The 20969-nt window shown below is 40.4% G+C and overlaps 1 protein-coding gene across 1 annotated transcript in view; it reads left to right on the plus strand.

The window, feature by feature from the left end:
• The window catches only part of INVS (inversin), a 166192-nt gene that overhangs the window by 88534 nt on the left and 56689 nt on the right, over positions 1-20969 (plus strand). The window contains exons 7-11 of the mRNA XM_080819610.1: positions 935-1044; positions 5199-5370; positions 11610-11765; positions 12363-12592; positions 17228-17334. Coding sequence (XP_080675736.1) covers positions 935-1044; positions 5199-5370; positions 11610-11765; positions 12363-12592; positions 17228-17334 — 775 coding nt within the window. The remainder of the gene's footprint in view (positions 1-934; positions 1045-5198; positions 5371-11609; positions 11766-12362; positions 12593-17227; positions 17335-20969) is intronic.

A 20969-nucleotide genomic window follows, 5' to 3' on the forward strand; every position in this document is an offset into this window, starting at 1 on the left:
GTACACACTTCATCTTTGCAATGATGTTCCTTTTTCCCTCCCCCATAGTGTGTTTTCATATGGTCTTTACTGAATTTTTCTCTTCATCTTTCCAACAAGATGGCATGTGTCCCGATAGCCTGCCTGGGGTCCTACTCTTTGCCCATCTCCAGAAATCGAAGCTCAGATCATGTGTGGGAGCAGGTAGAGGAGCACGACTCCCACTCAGATTCCCTTTTTCTGCCTGGTTTTCATGCAGTGCGTCCTTGTTCTGCTGATGTGGCATCTTCATCACCCAGGTCCCCACTGCGCTGAGGCAGTAGAATGCCTGAAATTCAGGTTTCCCAAATCTGCTATTTTCGGGTTTGTTCATTCTTTGATCCTCCCTACAGCCCCTTGCTTGTGGAAACCACATCCTCCTGAATGAATACACCGCAGGCTCTTTCCTCTGCCACCACCTCATCATTCCTGCCACGTGCTTCCTTGGACTTGAAATCACTGCCTAGATGTGAAAAAAGTGGAAGGGGGAGGGCAGAGGGGGTTGGAAGGAGGTGGCAGAGATCACAGGAGAATGTATGGCAGCACGTCCTCCTGAACCGCAGAAGAGAACAGTGGCGCGGTGCAACCTGGAAACTGGGGACAGTGACGGCTGCCAGGGGCCAGCTTCCCGCCTGTTCTGTGGGCAGTGTCATAAAGTGAAGCCACGAAATGCACTGAGCTAATACCTGGGACAGCTTTTCCTCGCTCTAGCAATTATAATGATTGTCATTTCCTTTCTGATTGAAGCATTAAGATTTTAGTGTTGTGTTTGCCTTTGTTCTACGTTAGCATAGTATTTTAGTGAGAAGTTAGAAGAGGCTGTACTAGGGGCTGCTATTCAGAAAATTTCCCTTTAAAGAGGTTATAAATTAAGTGGTCCTTTAACGTGCTCACTCCTTGTTGTGTCTGCTCTCAGGTCACGCACAGATCGTCCATCTCCTTTTGGAAAGAAATAAGTCTGGAACCATCCCATCGGACAGCCAAGGAGCGACACCCTTGCATTATGCAGCTCAGAGTAACTTTGCCGTAAGTAAAACATGACAGTTCTCTTTTTTCATAATTAAGTTTTTATTCTGACACTGTTCTAGATTCGTACACAGCCATAAGAAATAAAACAACGAGATCCCATGTACCCGTCACCCGGTTTACCCCTATGGGAACATCTTGCAAAAGTATGAAACAGTATCATAAACAGGAAATTGGCATCCCTACAATCCACTGATCTTATCCAAATTTCAGTTTTGCACGTACTCATTTCTGTGTTTGTGTCCCAATTATATCTTAACAGTTGCTCACACCGTTAACTCTGGCTGAGATGCAAGGGTTAGTCTTCCTCTTTGTAAAGTTGTTAGTCATGGGAAATTGTAAGACCGTTTTATATTGGCTGTTCAGTGTAACATTTTGTTCTGCGTAAGTATATTTCCTATTCTGGTTAATTTTATGGCACTAACATTTTATATGCTCTGTGTTCAGCTCTCTGTAATTGTCCTGAAAGCAATATGGCAAAGCCTTAGAATGGGTTCAACCTTGCCTAGTGCCCTGACTCCCCTCTCTGCTGGCTGGATGACCTGGCCCAAGGTTCTTTACCTCTCCAGTCTTAGTTTCTTTGTATGTAAGATGAGGATAATTATATCTTTTCCTTCAGGATTGTTGTAAGAATTATAGAAAATTTGTGACCAGTGCTCAGTGTAGTTCTTGGTACAGAGCAGGTACGCAAGAAATGCCATGCATTCTTACTATTGCTGGTGCTAATAATTTTATACATTATACAGCTGAGAAAGCAAAAATATGAATTATTATTTCCAAAGATACTGAATATGGCTAATTCTTCCCTTGCCACCCTTTATATAGTTTACAGAGCATTTTCCAATCCATTATGTCACTGCTTCTAGCCAGCAATATGTAACTGCTAGGCTGCCTCAGCTCTCTGAGTAAGTGGCCACCAAGAACTACAGACTCATCCAAAGACGCACACGTCAAAACAGTCAGAGTTGATTCTATGCCTTCTGTGTGGGTGTGTGCAGTGAAAACTTTGGTTTCATTAAATTATAAGAATGCTGTCATCATTGGAGCATAATTGCATCTTCCTGAGCTCCCCAATGCATCACTGAATACGTCAAATACTCCGATTGCTAAAATATCTTATTTTCCCAACTTTCTTTCTTTCTGGTAGCCAGAGCAGCCTTCCTTCTTGACATTTCTAAAACTTTATCACCCAGACTTTTGGTAAACCATTTTCTTCTACTGTCTCCCATCATTCTATTATCTCAGACCCTTTCTTGCTCCAGATAGATAAGAAATTCACTGGCCCAGCCTCATCAACCTGTGGAAATCAGAATTCAATTCATACTTCAATACAAGCCAGTGAGAGGACATGGTTTCCCTAATTTACAGAGGAAGAAGCCAACGTTTCAAGAGATTAATTGACTTGACCAAGATCTTGAATTCAAGTCTTAGACTCCAAATTTAACATGTGCACAGATACTAGCAATTAAGTGACTAAGGCTGTTGGGAGTAAAAAGGGATGACAGAACATTATGGATGTTTATTCAAAGAAATACTTGCTCTGGATAATCTGCCAACTACAGAGATGATTTTTCAGTAATTCTGCAAATCTTCTAAGCTCAGTTTCAAGTCTCTTGATCTTCTTGGACTCTGTTCACTCTCAAGAGGCTACAATTCCCTATGAAGAAAACAGCAACAACAAAACCCACAAAAACTTCTGCAAACACTCATCATTAAAAAAACATACCCAACAAGGGGTGCCTGGGTGGCTCATTGGGTTAAAGCCTCTGCCTTTGGCTCAGATCATGATCCCAGAGTCCTGGGATCGAGCCCTGCATCTGGCTCTCTGCTCAGCAGGGAGCCTGCTTCCTCCTCTCTCTCTGCCTGCCTCTCTGCCTACTTGTGATCTCTGTCTGTCAAATAAATAAATAAAACCTTTAAAAAAAAAAAAAAAAAAGAAAACATACCCAATAAAAAAATGTTTACAGGGGGCGCCTGGGTGGCTCATTGGGTTGAAGCCTCTGCCTTTGGCTCAGGTCATGATCCCAGGGTCCTGGGATCGAGCCCTGCATCGAGCTCTCTGCTCAGCAGGGAGCCTGCTTCCTCCTCTCTCTCTCTCTGCCTGCCTTTCTGCCTACTTGTGATCTCTGTCTGTCAAACAAATAAATAAATAAAAATTGTTAAAAAAAATGTTTACAAATTAGTAAAAAGAAAACAAACCAGAACATTACCAACTTTTAAAAAATGTAACCCATTGTTTATTAAATTATGACAACGTTTCTATCATAATCAACAAGTCCAATGTAGTGGATACTCTTAGTTATCAACTTCTAAAATCCATGTGTTTATTCGAATCTAGCGTGTACTAGGCATATACCCTAGATCCCAGGAGCATGACGCTGTAATGCCTCAGCAGCTCAACAATGAGTTTTAAGACTAGGAAGCAGTGTGTACAGTGGAAAGTGTGCTGTGACTGAGCTCTGAGTTTTGCTCCTATATCTGCCACCAATGTTTGTATGACCTTGAACCTAAATTTCTTCATCTGGAAAATAAAGGGTTGCATGAGGCGAGTCCTTGAATTTCTTCCTGCTTTAGAGTACTGAGCACCAACACTTGACACGTTTTTGGCCAGCTCACAGCCTCCAGAATTTTTCTTTTTCTGAAAGAAAGCAGGAGTTCCATCCAAGCAGCAGTTACTATGATCTCCCTAAAAGTTTGTAAGCATCTGAGGCTCAAGGAAGGAAACAATTTAAAATGCTGTGAATATTAGCCCCCATTAAAACTGTTAGGCACTCTTATCAACAATAGCCAAATTTCACAAAGAGCCCAAGTGTCTATCAACTGATGAATGGATAAAGAAGATGAAGCATACGTGTGACGGAACATTACTGAGCCATAAAAAAGAATGAGATCGTGTCTCTTGCAACAACATCGATGGAGCCAGAGAGTATTATGTTAAGTGAGATAAGTCAGTCAGAGAAAGATATCATATGATTTCACTCATGTGTAGAATTTAAGAAACAAAACAGATGAACATAGGGGAAAAAAGAGAGAGAGAGGCAAGCCATAAAACAGACTCTTCACTATAAAGAATAAGCTGAGGGTTGCCAGAGGTGAGGTGGGGGGTCAGATGGGCTAAATGGGTTGATGGGGGTTAAGGAGGGCACTTGTTGTGATGAGCAACGGGTGTTGTATATAAATGATGAATCACGGGGCACCTGGGTGGCTCAGTGGGTTAAAGCCTCTGCCTTCAGCTCAGGTCATGATCTCAGGGTCCTGGGATCGAGCCCCGTATTGGGCTCTCTCCTCAGCAGGGAGCCTGCTTCCCCCCCCTTCTCTCTCTGCCTGCCTCTCTGCCTATGTGATCTCTGTCTATCAAATAAATAAATAAAATCTTAAAAAAAATAAAATAAAATAAAATAAATGATGAATCACTAAATTCTACTGAAACTAATATACTATATGTTAACTAGCTGGAATACAAATAAAAACTCGAAACTAAAAAAAAATAAGAAAATAAAATTGTCAGGTACTATGAGAATTACTGTGGGTCCTAATTTTTGTGTGATTCCATAGAGTAAGGACCTTGTATACAGGAATTGCTAAATAAATATTTGTTTAAATGAATTGAACGCTGCATTTCTCAGTAGTCACACATCATTATTAACAATAATGCAATAAATACATTAAATAAACAAATTTATAATAATGTAATAAATGCATGAAATATTTTTTACATTATAGTAACAAAACCACGAGAGAATGTATTAACCTCCTCTATAGGCATGGCTGAGTATATAGGTCTCTGCATGTAATGTCCAAGAAAACCTATAGTTTAATGTTGCTTATGACACTGAATACTTGTTGGTCTTTTAACTGTCATAAAATTTTAAAATTTGATTGAGGACGATCATTCTCAATTACGAGGATGTTGCATGAGGGTGTTAGGTTATATGTTCGAAATGCGTGGAAACTAATACTAATACACAAAGAAAGAGGATTGTTACTTTCAATGGAAATTGTAGTTTCATTATTCATAAAAAGATAATTTCATTTGATTCAAAAGCAGGGAAAAATACTTTGTGTCTTAGCGGAAGTCCCATATACCACTGGCTTTATTACCATAGAAAATGCCACCCTCTTGTCTCAATTTTTTTAATGAAGTTTTCTTACAGGAAACAGTTAAAGTATTTTTAAAACATCCTTCAGTGAAAGATGATTCAGACCTCGAAGGAAGAACATCCTTTATGTGGGCTGCTGGAAAAGGCAGTGATGATGTCCTTAGGACTATGCTGAGTTTAAAATCTGACATTGATATTAACATGGCAGACAAGTATGGAGGTACAGGTAAGAACCGGCAGACGCTTTTGGTTTGCTTTCTTTCAGGTTCCAAAGTGGATAGGTGCCCTAAAACTTACACAGTAGTGCCTGAAATCATTGTTCCTGATCTAATATTGTTTAACTTGCAATTGTACTTGTTAAGTTGCAGCTACCAGGATATCACTCCAAAGGTTTTATTTCCTCCAAGTTTGATAGCTAAATTTAGCCTGTGTTTCCACCAGATGAATGGTGGCATTTGGTTTAAAACTCTGGTTGCTCCTGGGTGTTATATGCAACTGATGAATCACTAAACTCTATCTCTGAAAATAATAATATATGTTAATTAATTGATTTTAAATAAAAATTAAAAAAAAAAAATCTGTGCTTGCTCTTGGGATGCCTGGGTGGCTCAGTCGGTTAAGCATCTGACTTTTGATTTAACCAGAGGTCATGATCTCAAGATTCTGGGATCAAGCCCTGCATCAGGCTTCCCACGGAGATTCTTTCTCTCTCCCTCCCTCAACTTCCTCTCTCTCTCTCTCTCTCTCTCTTTAAAATAGATAAATAAATCTTTTTAAAAAATAAAACTCTCGCGGGGCACCTGGGTGGCTCAGTGGGTTAAGGCCTCTGCCTTCGGCTTAGGTCATGATCCCAGGGTCCTGGGATTGAGTCCCGCATGGGGCTCTCTGCTCAGCAGGGAGCCTGCTTCCTTCTCTCTGCCTGCCTCTCTGCCTACTTGTGATTTCTGTCAAATAAATAAATAAAATCTTAAAAAATAAAAATAATAAAACTCTTGGGGCCCCTGGGTGGCTCAGCGGGTTAAAGCCTCTGCCTTCGGCTCAGGTCATGATCCCAGGTTCCTGGGATCGAGCCCCGCATCGGGCTCTCTGCTCAGTGGGGAGCCGGCTTCCACCTCTCTCTCCATGCCTGCCTCTCTGCCTACGTGTGATCTCTGTCTGTCAAATAAATAAATAAAATCTTTAAAAAAAATAAAGATAAAAAAAATAAAACTCTCAATACTCCTTAGACATGATTATAGGAACTCTTCTTATTTATCTTTGTATAAAAAAAAACCCATAAGTCTGTACTTAAAACTATGTATATTTAGTAGTTATCAATTATATTTTCAAAAATTTAGGATTATATTTTAAGGAATAACATATCTAAGTATGTTCTCACCATTCTCATTTAATGTGCTCTTTTCTCAGATTTGAAGAACATTCCTTCCTCCCAAATCTCCCATTTTAGAGATGAGCCCCCATGACTCTTGAAGCTTCAGAGCTTCACGTTAGATTTGCATCAAAGGCTCTCGTAGATGCTTCTTTCTCTCTCTCTTTTTTTTTTTTTAAGATTATTTATTTATTTATTTATTTGACAGAGAGAGAAATCACAAGTAGGCAGAAGTAGGCAGAGAGAGAGGGAGAAGCAGGCTCAGCAGGGAGCCTGATGTGGGGCTCAATCCCAAGACCCTGGGATCATGACCTGAGCCGAAGGCAGAGGCTTAACCCACTGAGCCACCCAGGCGCCCCGCTTCTTTCTCTCTTTTTCTAATAAGAGAGCACTTTGTGCATTGGTTAATAAGAAAGGTATGAATTTTTTAGCTTTCATTGTCAACTTGGAAGTCCCTACCTCGTATCCTAATTGCAAGTCTGAAAAAGAAAGACGATCACACAATAGCACAACAACGCCGAGCAGAATAAAAACTCAGCATCAAGCTTCTCGGTGTTATGTTTTCATATTTGTAGAAACATAGTAGAGCCATTTGCACCTATCAGTTGTCCTGGATAAGATCTTTCTTGGCTTCTAGAACTGCTGATACAGCACTTAGTGGGGAACAGGGTTATACCTAATAATCTCCATCCTATACCTAAACCATCACCCCTTCTAAATTATTTTTTTAAAAAGGTTTTGGGTAATATCATTTCTATTCAAAGCTTTAACCATCAAAAGTATTTCTTTTTTTTTTTATTCATTTGTCAGAGACAGTGAGCACAGGCAGACAGAGAGGCAGGCAGAGGCAGAGGGAGAAGCAGGCTCCCTGCTGAGCAAGGAGCCCCATGTGGGACTCGATCCCAAGACCCTGGGATCATGACCTGAGCCGAAGGCAGCTGCTTAACCAACTGAGCCACCCAGGCGTCCCATCTTCAAAAGTATTTCTTTAGCAAAGCTTTGCAGTAGACCTTAAGCTTCTTAAAGAAGGGTATAGTGCAGACATGGAGGACATTGAACTTATAAATGGAGTGAACATTTCATTTTTTGTCAGACTTCCATTAGTATGCAGCCTTTCACTTTCTCACTAGCTTTGCTTTTAGTTTAACTTTTTCGTGTATTTTAATTAAGTATGGTCAAGGATAGTTCCATCCTTTTAACCAAAGGTATCTTTCCGATGTGCACCATGGTTAGAGTTCAGACATAAATTGTTCTCAGATTCATTAATTCCCTGACTCTTTGTCCTAAGGGGATTTTATTATATGTCAGACATGCCTTCCTGACATTTCTTTTCTTTAAAAATGAGTTTCTCTCCATCATCCCTCTACAGGGTAGTTTTTCCTTCCCATGAAAAAGAGTTCTCATCAACAGCAACATACAGACATTATTTGGATCTTGATTCAAATAAGCTATATAAAAAATTTATAAAACCATCAGGATAGTATGGGCACTTTCTAGATATTTAATATTACAGAATTTTTGTTAATGTTTTTTAGGTAGAATAATAAGACTAGCCTTTCCTTGCAAAGCCAAGGCTAGGGCTCTGTGGACCCCATTTCTGCTTTGCCAGTAGGTGCCCTGTTAGAATCCTCCTGTAGGGGGTGGTAGAGGGAACCTGGAAAGCTGGAAGAATGGGATTACAACTTCCTGTTTGCTGGTTTCCTGTTCCTCCACAGGGCTCCTCTTCCAGGCTTTTAAGTTTTAATAACTCCATCTTCTTCTTTTGATTCCTACGGTCCTAGAATTGCTGGCTGTCTTCTGCATGTACTACCTCTGTGATCCCTTAGTGTTCCTTTTTTGGTTTTTTCCTTCTTTGGTCCATAGCTAACAATTCCTTATTTTGAACTCTCTCTGTTAAAGTATCTGGCATGATTTCTGTCTCCTAAATGGACCCTGACCGATACAGTGGTTGTGTTTTTAAAAAAGAAAAACATTGTCTTTTAGATAGATGTACTAAAATATATACAAATGAAAGGCTAGGACTCTAGAATTTTATTCAAAACAAAAGTGGGGACAAGGGATGGCAGTTAGATGAAACAAGACCAGGCATCTTCTGATTGTCCCTTCTCTAGATTACTGTCTTTTCTTTTGAATATGTTTGAAGTTTACCATAACAAAAAGTTAAATTAAAAAAATTAGGGCTCCTCTGTAAATTTGTGATACCTTCTCAAAGAGAGAGCAACAATAGTTAAATCTAAGGTTATTTTAAAGTAATGTAAACGCAAATAGTCAGAAAGGGGGAATTTCAATTGATAAAAAAATGAATTCTATCTTTTGCTTAGTTGGAATTTTGGGATGGGTTTGTTTTTTTTTTTTTTTTGACATTGACATTTATCTGAACAGTATTTATTCCATACTCACGCCACATCACACAATTGTAGAATTTTGAAATTAGAAAGTACATTAAAATCAAATCTAGTCCAGGGTTTTCCAAACCATATTTTTCAGAACAATAGGTTTCTACAGAGTGCTTGAAGTGTTGCCAAGGGGGGCGGGTACTTAAGTGGGCAACCCTCCACCCCAGCTTTAGTCAGAATTGTTCAACTCTTACTGATTTTATTTTTTTATTTATTTATTTATTTATTTATTTATTTATTTATTTATTTATTTTGACAGAGATCACAAGTAGGCAGAGAGGCAGGGAGAGAGAGGGAAGCAGGCTCCCTGCTGAGCAGAGAGCCCGATGCGGGGCTCGATCCCAGAACCCTGGGATCATGACCTGAGCCGAAGGCAGAGGCTTTAACCCACTGAGCCACTCAGGCGCCCCTCTTACCAGTTTTATATTTTGAATGTTTTATAAAGCTTCCTTTGGGGGCAGATGTATTCTTATGTTCTTAAAATGTGAAAGTCACCAAACTATCATAGATGTAACACACTTAATCTACCTTACAACATTCCCACCGGCAGTCTGTCAGTCTCTAGAGACACGGCTCCAATATGGAGAATGCACTACTTCTGTCTTAACCTAACTCCTGTCAGAATGTCCTCCCTTACACTGAGCCCAGATTTATCAAAGTAAACGTTCCGCTCTGTGCTATCTTCCACATGGCAGCACCTAAGATATTTGAAGTCTCTCACGCTCTTCTGAATTTTGTCTGGGCCAAACTAACATTTAGCCACATAGATCAGGATCCTCCAACACAAATGCGTGTAAGAATTGCAAGGCTGGGGGCGCCTGGGTGGCTCAGTGGGTTAAAGCCTCTGCCTTCAGCTCAGGTCATGATCCCAGGGTCCTGGGATCGAGCCCCACGTCGGGCTCTCAGCTCTGCCGGGAGCCTACTTCCTTCTCTCTCTGCCTGCCTCTCTGCCTACTTGTGATCTCTGTCTGTCCAATAAATAAAAAATAAATAAATAATATTAAAAAAAAAAGAAGAAGAATTGCAAGGCTGTTTGTTTAAATACAGATTCCCAGGATATACAGACAGAAATCTGTTTCAGACCTTCTAAGCCCTGTTGACTCCACTTCTAAAGTATAACCTTAATCTTTCTGCTTCTCTCCAGCTCCACTCCTGCCAGCGCAGTTCAAGCCACGAGCACTCTTTACTGAGTCTCCTGCAACAGTGTTCTCTGGTCTCCCTGCTTACATTCTCACCTACTACAGTACGTTCTCTTGAAAGCAGCTAGAGTGATCTGATGAAGGCACCAGTCAAATGATACCACTCACCTATGTGAAGTCCTTCAGGGCCTTCATCCCTGGGACCCATGCGGCCCCTTGGGATCTGGCCTTCTTGACCTTTCTGCCTTACTTCATTGTGTGGCAGCTTCCTTGCCTTCCCTCAGCACACAAAGTTGTTCCTGCTCTTGGACTAACTCTTCCCTTGGCTCGAACTACTTCCTCTCAGGATCTCTCCATTGCTGTCTCTCTAGGACCCAGGTCTCAGCTTCAGTGTCAGCTCCTTACCAAGCCTTTTCGTCCCCACCCGTTCAAGTGGTCTCTCAGTCACTCTGAACATCAAGATACCTTGTATTAGTCCAATCATACCATCCACCATCATCTAATACTTTCTTGTTTATCTGTTCGGTTTTTATTTTGCTTCTTCTGCTAGAACATAACCTTATCTATTTTGTTGTCTGCTGGATTCCCACCATTACATTCATACCCAGCCCATAGAAGGTTCTCAACAGATGCCCAGGAATCTGCACTTTTGTAGGCATCCTGGGTTTGCTCCCTGGATCACAGTTTATGAAAGAAACATTGTTCTAGGCATTATAGGGCCAGGAGACTTAGAAGGAACTGGCCCAGGCCTCTAGACAGTCACGCGGGCAGACTCAGAATTTAAGGAGTGATGTATTTAAATAGAATTTAAAGCATAACCCAGAGAGTGCTGGCCTAAGTCAGGCACTAGAGGGGAGTAACACAGGCACAGGTCAGCAGAACCTGAAACCCACAAAGAATCAAAATTACTCTTTCAAACCCCATAGGAAGGCACCCCACAGGAAGGAACCTCCTCAGGTTTTTTCTCCCGTGTCGAAACATACTGCTATGTTTTAATTTGGGCCCGGAGGAAATGAGTGACTTGCATTTGGAGCCACGTTGTATGAAAAATGCACTCAAGGCGGTGGGCTGTGCGTACCCTCGGTACCACACGGGTGCGCAGGCCACCGGCAGGAATAATGCGGCTCAGCCACTGAAGGACCCAGGGATTGACACTTCCCGTCGCACCAACCCCCGAGCATACGTTTATTCGAGCGGGTTGGGGGGCAGAACTGCCTGCGTCATTCAGATCCTCTCTCTTTGTCAATGTTGGTTCCCTCACCCTCTGAGAGGGAGGAAAAGATGAACTGGTAACTGAGGGAGGGAGAGCATTCAGACCCTTAGGAAGGAAAGGAAGAAACAGTGAGATGAGAAAGGTGGAAGGACCGGGAAAGTGTGAGTAGTGCTACGACCAGAAAGGAAGACTGAAATCTATAGGAGCGAACAGGAGGGAATCCTGAAGATTCAGTTGCATTTAGGCAAAATCATGAGGACATCAGAAGAGGAGAAGATGCGCGGGCAGAGTAAGGAAAAGTGAAGCTGTGACCCAAGCGTCGGTTGCTCTCTGTCGCTCTCTTTTCAGCCTTACACGCCGCTGCCCTTTCTGGCCACGTCAGCACCGTGAAGTTACTGCTGGAAAATAACGCTCAGGTGGATGCCACCGACGTCATGAAGCATACCCCGCTCTTCCGAGCCTGTGAGATGGGACACAAAGATGTGATTCAGACGCTTATTAAAGGTTCGTTAGTAAGGGTGCTCCTATCCTACTGAGTCACTCTCAAAAGGTAGGAATTCTTGCAGGCGCTGTTTGAAACGAGGCTTACAGAGCAGAGGGCGGCCTGGGTGGGAGCCTGGGGTCCCTCCGAGCTCCGCCTGTTGCGTGGTTTGGGAAAAGCCTCTTCACCTGCCCGATCCTGTTTCACTTCATATAAAAGAAAAATGACTCCTGCCCTGACCAGCTTACAGGCTTACTGTAAAAATCGGAAGGAGATAATATACACGGAGGCATCTTGCTAAGAGTAAAGCATTTAAGGGACTGTTGTTACATTTTTTTTTCCAGACTTCTGTTTTTTTTTTTTTTAAGATTTTATTTATTTATTTGACAGACAGAGATCACAAGTAGGCAGAGAGGCAGGCAGAGAGAGAAGGGAGGAAGCAGGCTCCCCGCTGAGCAGAGAGTCCCATGCAGGGCTCGATCCCAGGACGCTGGGATCATGACCCGAGCCCAAGGCAGCAGCTTTAACCCACTGAGCCACCCAGGCGCCCCAAGACTTCTGTTCTTTTTGATCCATGCTCTCTCTGTTGGACATTGTCATTATATTTTTTGCTTTTTCAGGTGGAGCAAGGGTAGATTTAGTTGATCAGGACGGACATTCTCTTCTACACTGGGCGGCCCTGGGAGGAAATGCTGATGTTTGCCAGATATTGATAGAAAATAAGATCAATCCAAACGTGCAAGATTACGCAGGACGGACCCCTTTGCAGTGTGCGGCGTACGGCGGCTACATCAACTGCATGGCCGTGCTCATGGAAAATAACGCAGACCCCAATATTCAAGACAAAGAGGTAGACGGTCTAGACCTTTCTATGTTGTTTGCTCCCAGAGGTTCAGAATATTTCTTTGTCATTAACATTTTAGTTAAAGTAAAACCTTTTCCCAAACAGATCACTTACAAATTTATCTGTTAATTAAAAATGAGTTTTGGGTCGCCTGGGTGGCTCAGTGGGTTGAGCCTCTGCCTTCGGCTCAGGTCATGATCCCAGGGTCCTGGGATCGAGCCCCGCATCGGATTCTCTGCTCAGTGAGGAGCCCGCTTCCCCCTCTCTCTCTGCCTGCTTGTCTGCCTACTTGTGATCTCTCTCTCTGACAAATAAATAAATAAAATATTTTTTAAAAATTAGTTTTAATTTTTCCCTGTTTTCCTTCTACTTCTTGTCTATATCCATATATACCTTAACAAAGTCATAACAGAGAATGGGAATAATTTTATAACTTTCATAAAATATATATACATGGCATGTGTGTATGGATGTGTATACATATATATATGATATTTCACAGACCACATTTTGTTCACTTAAAATCATCATCAGTATTTTCTCATTTGGTGCATCATCTTCTGCATAATCATAGATGCTGCGTGTTCCAAAGTTCTAGGACCTTTGTTTAATAACTCATTCAGTTCTTACAACAGCTCTGTAAAGGAGTTGCTATTATTATTCCCATTTACAGATGACAAGATTGAAGCTCATGGAGCTTACCCAATTACCCTAAGGTAGACAATAGTGGCAAGGCTGTTGTGGGGTGTCAGGGTCCAAACTATGCCTATAACCCCAATTTTAGAATTAAGTAACTTCCTATTGCTGGGTACTTTTCATTGTTATAGATCATGTTTCATTAATCATTGTTGTGCATTTAACTTTTCTTTCTTGTTTCCTTAGAATAATTTTCCCGAGTGAGATTATTTATTATTGGTATATGAATGTGATTGGGCTCTGATATATACTGTTGAACTGATTCTTTTAAAAGATTTTATTTATTTGGGACGCCTGGGTGGCTCAGTTGGTTAAGCGGCTGCCTTCAGCTCAGGTCATGATCCCGGCGTCCTGGGATCGAGTCCCGCATCGGGCTCCTTGCTCCGCGGGGAGCCTGCTTCTCCCTCTGCCACTCTGTCTGCCTGTGCTCACTCTCTCTCTCTCTCTGGCAAATAAATAAATAAAATCTTTAAAAAAAAAAAAAAGATTTTATTTATTTATTTGAGAAAGAGAGCATGCACCTGAGCAGGGGAAGAAGCAGAGGGAGATGGAAAGAGGGAGAATCCCAAGCAGACTCCCCATGGAGCACGGAGCCTGACTCGGGACTCCATCTCACAACCCTGAGATCAAGACCTGAGCTAAAATCAGGAGTCAGCTGCTCAACCAGCTGAGCCACCCAGGCGCCCCTGTTGAATGGGTTTCTAAACCATGTGGCTTAATCTCCCCTCCCCAGCTATGCAGTATTGTATTAACTTCTCTCAGTTTAGCCAGTATTGATTCTTTTGCTACTTTAATTACATTAAGTCTTTGTTTTTTAAAGATTTTATTTATTTATTTGACAGACAGAAATCACAAGTAGGCAGAGAGGCAGGCAGAGAGAGAGAGAGGGAGGAAGCAGGCTCCCTGCTGAGCAGAGAGCCCCGATGCGGGGCTCGATCCCAGGACCCTGAGATCATAACCTGAGCCGAAGGCAGAGGCTTTAACCCACTGAGCCACCCAGGTGCCCCTAATTACATTAAGTCTTAAAAAATACTAGCATGCTATGTTTTCTAAGCCAGAAAATATATTTTCTATTAATTCATTCAATAAATATTTTTCAAGATTTTTCCTATATGTGGGACACCTGGGTGGCTCAGTCGGTTATGCGTCTGCCTTCAGCTCAGGTCATGATCCCAGGGTCCTGGGATTGAGTCCTACACCAGGCTCCCTGCTCAGCAAGAAGTCTGCTTCTCTCTCTGCCTGCTATTTCCTCTGCTTGTGCTCACTCTCTCCCTGTCTCTCTCAATCTAATAAATAAATAAAATCTTTTAAAAAGGATTCTTCCTATATGTAAAAGTAACATAATGAAAAATATATGAAATAATGGTCCTTGTACCAGGTTATTAGAAATGAATCTTTTGTAATCTGTAGTACATTTTACATTGTTTTTACAAGTTACTGGTTTCTTACAGAAGTAGTATATACTAAGCTACTTTCCAATTCTGTTAGTTTTCATGTGTACTGTTTTGGATTATCTGTATAAACAGTGTATCATTTGTGAATAGTATGCCTTATTGAACTAATACCTCCAGCACAGTGTCAAATAGAATTGGTGATAGTTGGAATCCTTAATTCATTCTGGTTTTTCAAGGGGAAAGCTTGAAATATTTCACCATTGAATATGAAATTTGCTATAGGTTCCCTTATATTACTAGTTGCTAAGAATTGGGTCTTTTTATTCACAGCTGTTTAATTTTTGTCAGATACTATTTCTGCATCTTCCAACATGATTTTTAACCTCTTTGCCATTAATATGGTGAATTTAAGAGTCAGGAAATAGTTCCTCTTATTCTCTTACAGAATTTCTGTAATATTGGTATTACTTCTTTCTTAAATATTTGTAAGAATTCCCTGGTGAAGCTATCTGGCCTAGTGGTATTATTTGTATCAAAGGTATTAATAACTAATTCAGTGTCATTTGTAATTATAAGACCATTCAGATTTCTAATTATTTTCTTTTCAACTTTGGTAAGTTGCATTTTCTGAGAAATTTATCCATTTTATTAACATATCATACATATTTGCATAAAGTTGGTCCTATAATCTTACCTTCTTTATGAATATACGACCTATAGTGATTTCCTCTTATTCATTTCATATATTGGTAATGTGTGTTGTCCCTTTTCTTTTTTAAAAAAAATTTTTCATCTTATTCATCTTTTGAAAGGGTTTACTTCTTTGTTGATTTTCTATATTTTGAGTTGTTTACTATTTCATTGGTGTTTACTCTTTATTATTTCCTGCCATCTACTTTCCTCAGGTTTAATTTACTATTTTTTTAAAAGGTTCTTTTGATAGAAGTTTAAATCATTGATTTTTTTCAATATTCATTTCCAGTATATGTATTTAATCATGCTTCTTATTCTAAGCACTGCTTTAACTTTATCCTAAAAGTTTAGGTAAGTTGTACCATCACTATTATTCAGCTCAAATATTTTCTAGTTTCTATTCCGATTTGTTACTTATTAACCCATAGGTTATTGAGAAGCATATTGCTTAATTTCCAGGCAGTTGGGCATTTCCTCATTATCTTTTGGCAAATGATTATATTGGTTTCCTCTTGCTGTTCTAATAAATTACCACAGACTTAGTGGCTTAGAACAACCCAAGTTTTTTATCTTACTCTTCTGGATGTTGAAAATTCCAAAATGGGTCTCACTGGGCTAAAAATCTAAGTGTTGGCAAGACTATGTTCCTTTTGGAAGCTCTAGGGGAGAAGCTCTTTCTTTTCGTTTTTCCAGCTTCTCGATGCTGCCATCATTCCTTGGCTTGTGGTCTCATTCCCCCATCGTCAAACCTAGCAGTGACTGACCAAGTCTCTCTCACACTGCGTCACCCCTCCTTCCCTTACAAGGACCCTTGTGATTACATTGGGCCTATTCGGATAATCCAGGATAATCTCCCCATTAGCAAACTTAATTCCATCTGTAATCTTAATTTCCCCTTTCCAATAACACAACACAGTTACAGATTCTAGAGAGTAGGATGTAGACCTTTGCAAAGGCATTTATTCTGTCTAGCACACTGATTTGTAACTTAAACTTTACCATGGTCAAAAAACAGTCAGAATAACAGAATTATTTTATTTTCTTTCAGAATTATTTTAATCCTTCAAAGTCCTTTAGGACTCTCTTTGTGGCCAGTATATGATTGATTTTGGTAAATGCTCTATGTGCACTTGAAAAGAATACTAATTGTGTCATAGTTGGACACAACATTTTATATGTATCATTTAGGTCAAAGTTTTTTACTGTATTGTTCAGGTCTTCTGTATCTTTACTGTCCTTTCATTTATTTGTTCTATGAACTATTATAAAAGATGGGTTAAAAATCTCTCACTGATTATGGATTTGACCATATCCCCTTTTAATTTTGTCATTTTTTGTTCTGTATATTTAAAAGCTGTGTTAGTGAATGCATACAGATTTAGGGTTGTGGTATCTTCCTCTCTGATTCCTTTAAAACTATGAAATATCCCTCTTGTATCTCTAGCAATGCTTCATGCCTTCTTTATCTTTCATGATATTGAATTGTTTTAAGAATACAGGTCATTAAAAAAAAAGAATACAGGTCATTTATTTTTGTAGAATCTCACTCCATTTGAGTTTGCCTTGTGATTCCTCATAATTAGATTTACGTTTTACATTTTTGGTTGGAATATTATATGAGTGATATTGAATCCTTCTCAGGGTATCACCTCTGAAAACACATGGTCCCTCTTAACATGGTATTAATTTTGATCACTTAGTTAAGATATTATCCATTTTCTCCACTGTGTATTTAATATTTTCCCCTTTTGTAATTAAGCAGTTTGGGAGAATTATTTGTATTTTTGAGTTAGCATCAATAACTATGTGTCCAAAAATACCTGTTCCAGATATACCTGATTTTTCTTCATGCTTATAGGGAAGAACAGCTTTGCACTGGTCCTGTAACAACGGATACCTTGATGCCATTAAATTACTACTAGACTTTGCTGCTTTCCCTAATCAGATGGAAAACAATGAAGAAAGGTAAGCTGTTGACAAAAAGAATGTGTTTCTGTTCAACTCACTTCCTTTATGCTCTATTTAAAAACCTCAAGTTGAGATACTAGTTCAGAAGTACTAGGTACACTCATAAGGAAATGTTCCACAAAGAAATCCTAAACCAGAAGGAAAGAATGAAAGTTCATGTAGTGTTGATTTAGAATCATGGGATTTTAAAGTTATTCAGAATTTTAGATTTACCTCTGGCAGGCTCACAAACTACAGAGAAGGAATTGCATTCTTGTGGCTTGTGGCTGGTGTCACATTGGGGAGTCCTGATGGACCGGGCCTAGGAATGGGTCGTATGTTCAAGACATTTCTCTGGATGAACAGGATCTTATCAGGTAGTGGACAGAGATGCCACCATGTGGCATGAAGAGACAAGGAGAAGGTAGGGTAACCGACTAACACAGGATTCACAGAGCTAGGCTGCAGTTATGCCCAAGGGCCCAAACCCCTTAAAAAGGACCAGACACGTGCGAAGTCTAAGCAGGAGAGGTTCTTGGCAGTCTTGGGTCTAAGAAGATTCTGATCATCTGTAGGTGACAACCAAGTTTGTGATGAGACTTCCACACCTGAGCTCCACCCAGTCAGGTTTGTGCCTTGGTTGTCGTCGTTTGGGGCAGCTGTAACTGCAGCGGCTCTCCCTCTGACACCATGCCCCCCCCCCGAGAGCCACCACCACTTCTTGCAGGAGTTGACAGACCTTGTGGAGAAGGAGGAGCTTTCTCTAGGCCACCTGCCTCCGGAAACCCGCTCCTCCTTTCTGGCCTGAACCCCTTTATCTCTCCCACTTCTTTCGGAACCTCTCCCCATTAGTGATGGCCTCCAGTTATTTTCTGAGGTTTGTCTTCTCTGCCTGTAAAGCCCTCCTTCTCTGGGAGGGTCCGCACTGCCCTATTTCCTCTTGCTCACAGGTCGTGCTTTCACAGTCTGGTGTCCATCCTCACACTGACGCTGACACCGTGCTGAATGGTCACTGACAGACTCACTGATGAATCCTACGCCGGTCCCTCTGTCCACTCTCACCGACCTGTCTGTGTCACCCGGTTCTGTTGACCCCCCTTCTTTACTGTACTGGGACTGTATCTTCTCTAAGCTTCCGCAACAGTATATTTTCCTGATTCTCTGCCAGTCATGTCTGCTCCTTCTCCATTTATTTTAGCTTCTTTTCCATTTTTTATTTATTTATTTATTTTTTAAATATAAACTCTCCAGGGACTGGGTCTTTTCTCTCAAGCCCATCTCCTTGGGCTCTCTGACCTACCACCAAGGCTTCGGGAGTCCCCTGGGGGCCGGTGAGTTCTAAATCTGTCCTTCAGGCTCAGTGTCTCTCCTCAGTCCCCACTGTCATCTCTTCATTACCAGCACTGTCATCTAATCTTGCCCTCTGACGCATTCCTGGGACTGTCACAATGCTTCCTCCCTGTTTTCCTCCCTTCGAACTTGCCCCCATTCAGTTCATCCACTTCCAAAGTAGCCTCCCTAAATCACATTTCTAATGTAATCATTAGTCATGTCCTTCCTCCATTCAAACGTGGTCTCGCCTGAGAGGATTGTTCTGATCCCAGAGGCATGTGTTTCAAACAGTGTTCTCCCCTATACTGTGAATTTGTATAGCACCTGGCACATTTTGCTTTATATTATAATTTTATGTAAACTGTCTTCCATATTAGCGGAGAAGTCCTGAAGACCATTGTCATCTCTATGTTGCTCACAGTACTTTTCAGGAAGTAGATAGTCAGTAAAGAACTGTTGCATTGTTAGGTTCCCAGTACCATCCCCTGCTAGATTTCTGCATTAGAAACTTCTGGAATTCTTTGAGTACATACAGAATTAAATAAATCAGACTAGTATGTCTAACTCTGAGAAGGGTTATATAAAGAACTCTCTCTATTATTGTCAGATGACAAGTAAAGCCAAAAAGATTCGAAGATTTAGAGGTTTGGACATTCAAGGAAACTGGAATGCTAAGCAGAATCCTCAGGGCTGAGGTCTTGACATTAAAGCAAATACATGAAAGAGCAGATTTCTCTCTTTGAAACACTAAAAAAATGGAAAAGGGAAAGATTAAGAATCCTACGAATTAATGGTGATTTATTTCTATTATAAAGGATTTATTCTGTAACAGTATTTACTGCCTGGCTCCTGTTTTCTTAGGAAACAATAAAAACGTTTACTTTTGTAATTCAAGTCCCATTTCTGTCATAAGACGTGAATTTTTAGGCCTAGGAAAGAATATGAGTTACGGTGCTTACTGCCTCCTAGAGTAAACGTATGTTAATTACAGACCAAAAGACCACAGGAAAAATCCTCCTAATTGTACTTGCCAATCTACAGATGAAGATGGACAGTGGCAATATCCCAGTCTCCTCTAATGTTTCATCAGCAATGCACCTTGATGTACAAATGTCAGAACCTGACACTGCCTTTTATGTTTATTGACATTCCAGTTTAGGCATTCCTCTCATCCCATCAGACCAGTGCTGCATGGCAAGTCCAATTGTATCTTGTATCTGGTCTTTATCTACATTGTTTCTCGACTGGTTACCATCAGTGTAGTGCTAATTTTTACTTCTCATGCATTGACACCAACCACTGAATGTGCACCGTATAGACATAATTTTTGCCAACTACTGCTGGCTTTCAGTCAATAACTATCTGACAGCCACACTCCCAACATCGATGGGAATATTCACAGCACTTGAATGTTTCTAAATTGAATCTGGAGTGAAGAAAGATTCAGTAGTAATAGTTACAGCACGGTCAGTGCCTAAACACTAAGGCATAGACTTCAGTCTTAAAATCTTTCAAGATATTTGGACTGTGTTACCCTGAATCAAAAATTGACGGAGAATCCTAATTTGAATAAACCAAATATAAAAAACACTTTTTTTTTTAGAAAATCGGGGAAATTTGTATTTGGAATGGGTACTAGATTTTGCTGAGGAATTCCGTTAATTTTGTTAATATCATAATGACATTGTGCTTATGTCCGTATTATTGATGAATTCTGAAATGCACAGACATTAAATGATAGAGGAATTTTAGGATTTGCTTTAAAGCAGTTGAGCAAAAATAATAAGGAAGGGGCTAGAGGAAGCAAATGTGGCAGAAATGTTGCTAATTGTTAAATTTGGGTAATAAGCTTATAAATGATTATGCTATTCTCTCTACTTTTGTTTATGCTTGAAGTTTCTCATAATAAAAACACAGTTTTTCCATGATAAAGGTATTTAAAACATTTGAAATGCAATTTTCCCGTCCACAAGCCCTGAGAGATCTAGGAAAGGCAGAGGTCAGGCCTTACTTTCATAAACCAGATTTTGATAATCCTGCTTGTATACTGTGTGATAGATGCCCCGTATTTGTAATTATAGAAAAGATGACCAGGCTTACTACATACATATGTTATTTGCACGTTGATTTGAGAAGCACTTTAATTCTGTAAGAGATTTATACTCAAAAACTGATAGACGTCTGTGGAAGGATGACTGAACAGGGAGTCGTATGGTCTTAGTTTGGGTCTGGGTTCTGCAGGAAACTAGTTACATAACCTTCTGCAAGTTGCTTAATCGTTCTGGATCTGTTGACTCATTTATAAAAGGAAGGTGATAGAC

Source organism: Martes martes (assembly GCF_963455335.1).
Source record: "Martes martes genome assembly, chromosome: 12".
NCBI classification, from domain to species: domain Eukaryota; kingdom Metazoa; phylum Chordata; class Mammalia; order Carnivora; family Mustelidae; genus Martes; species Martes martes.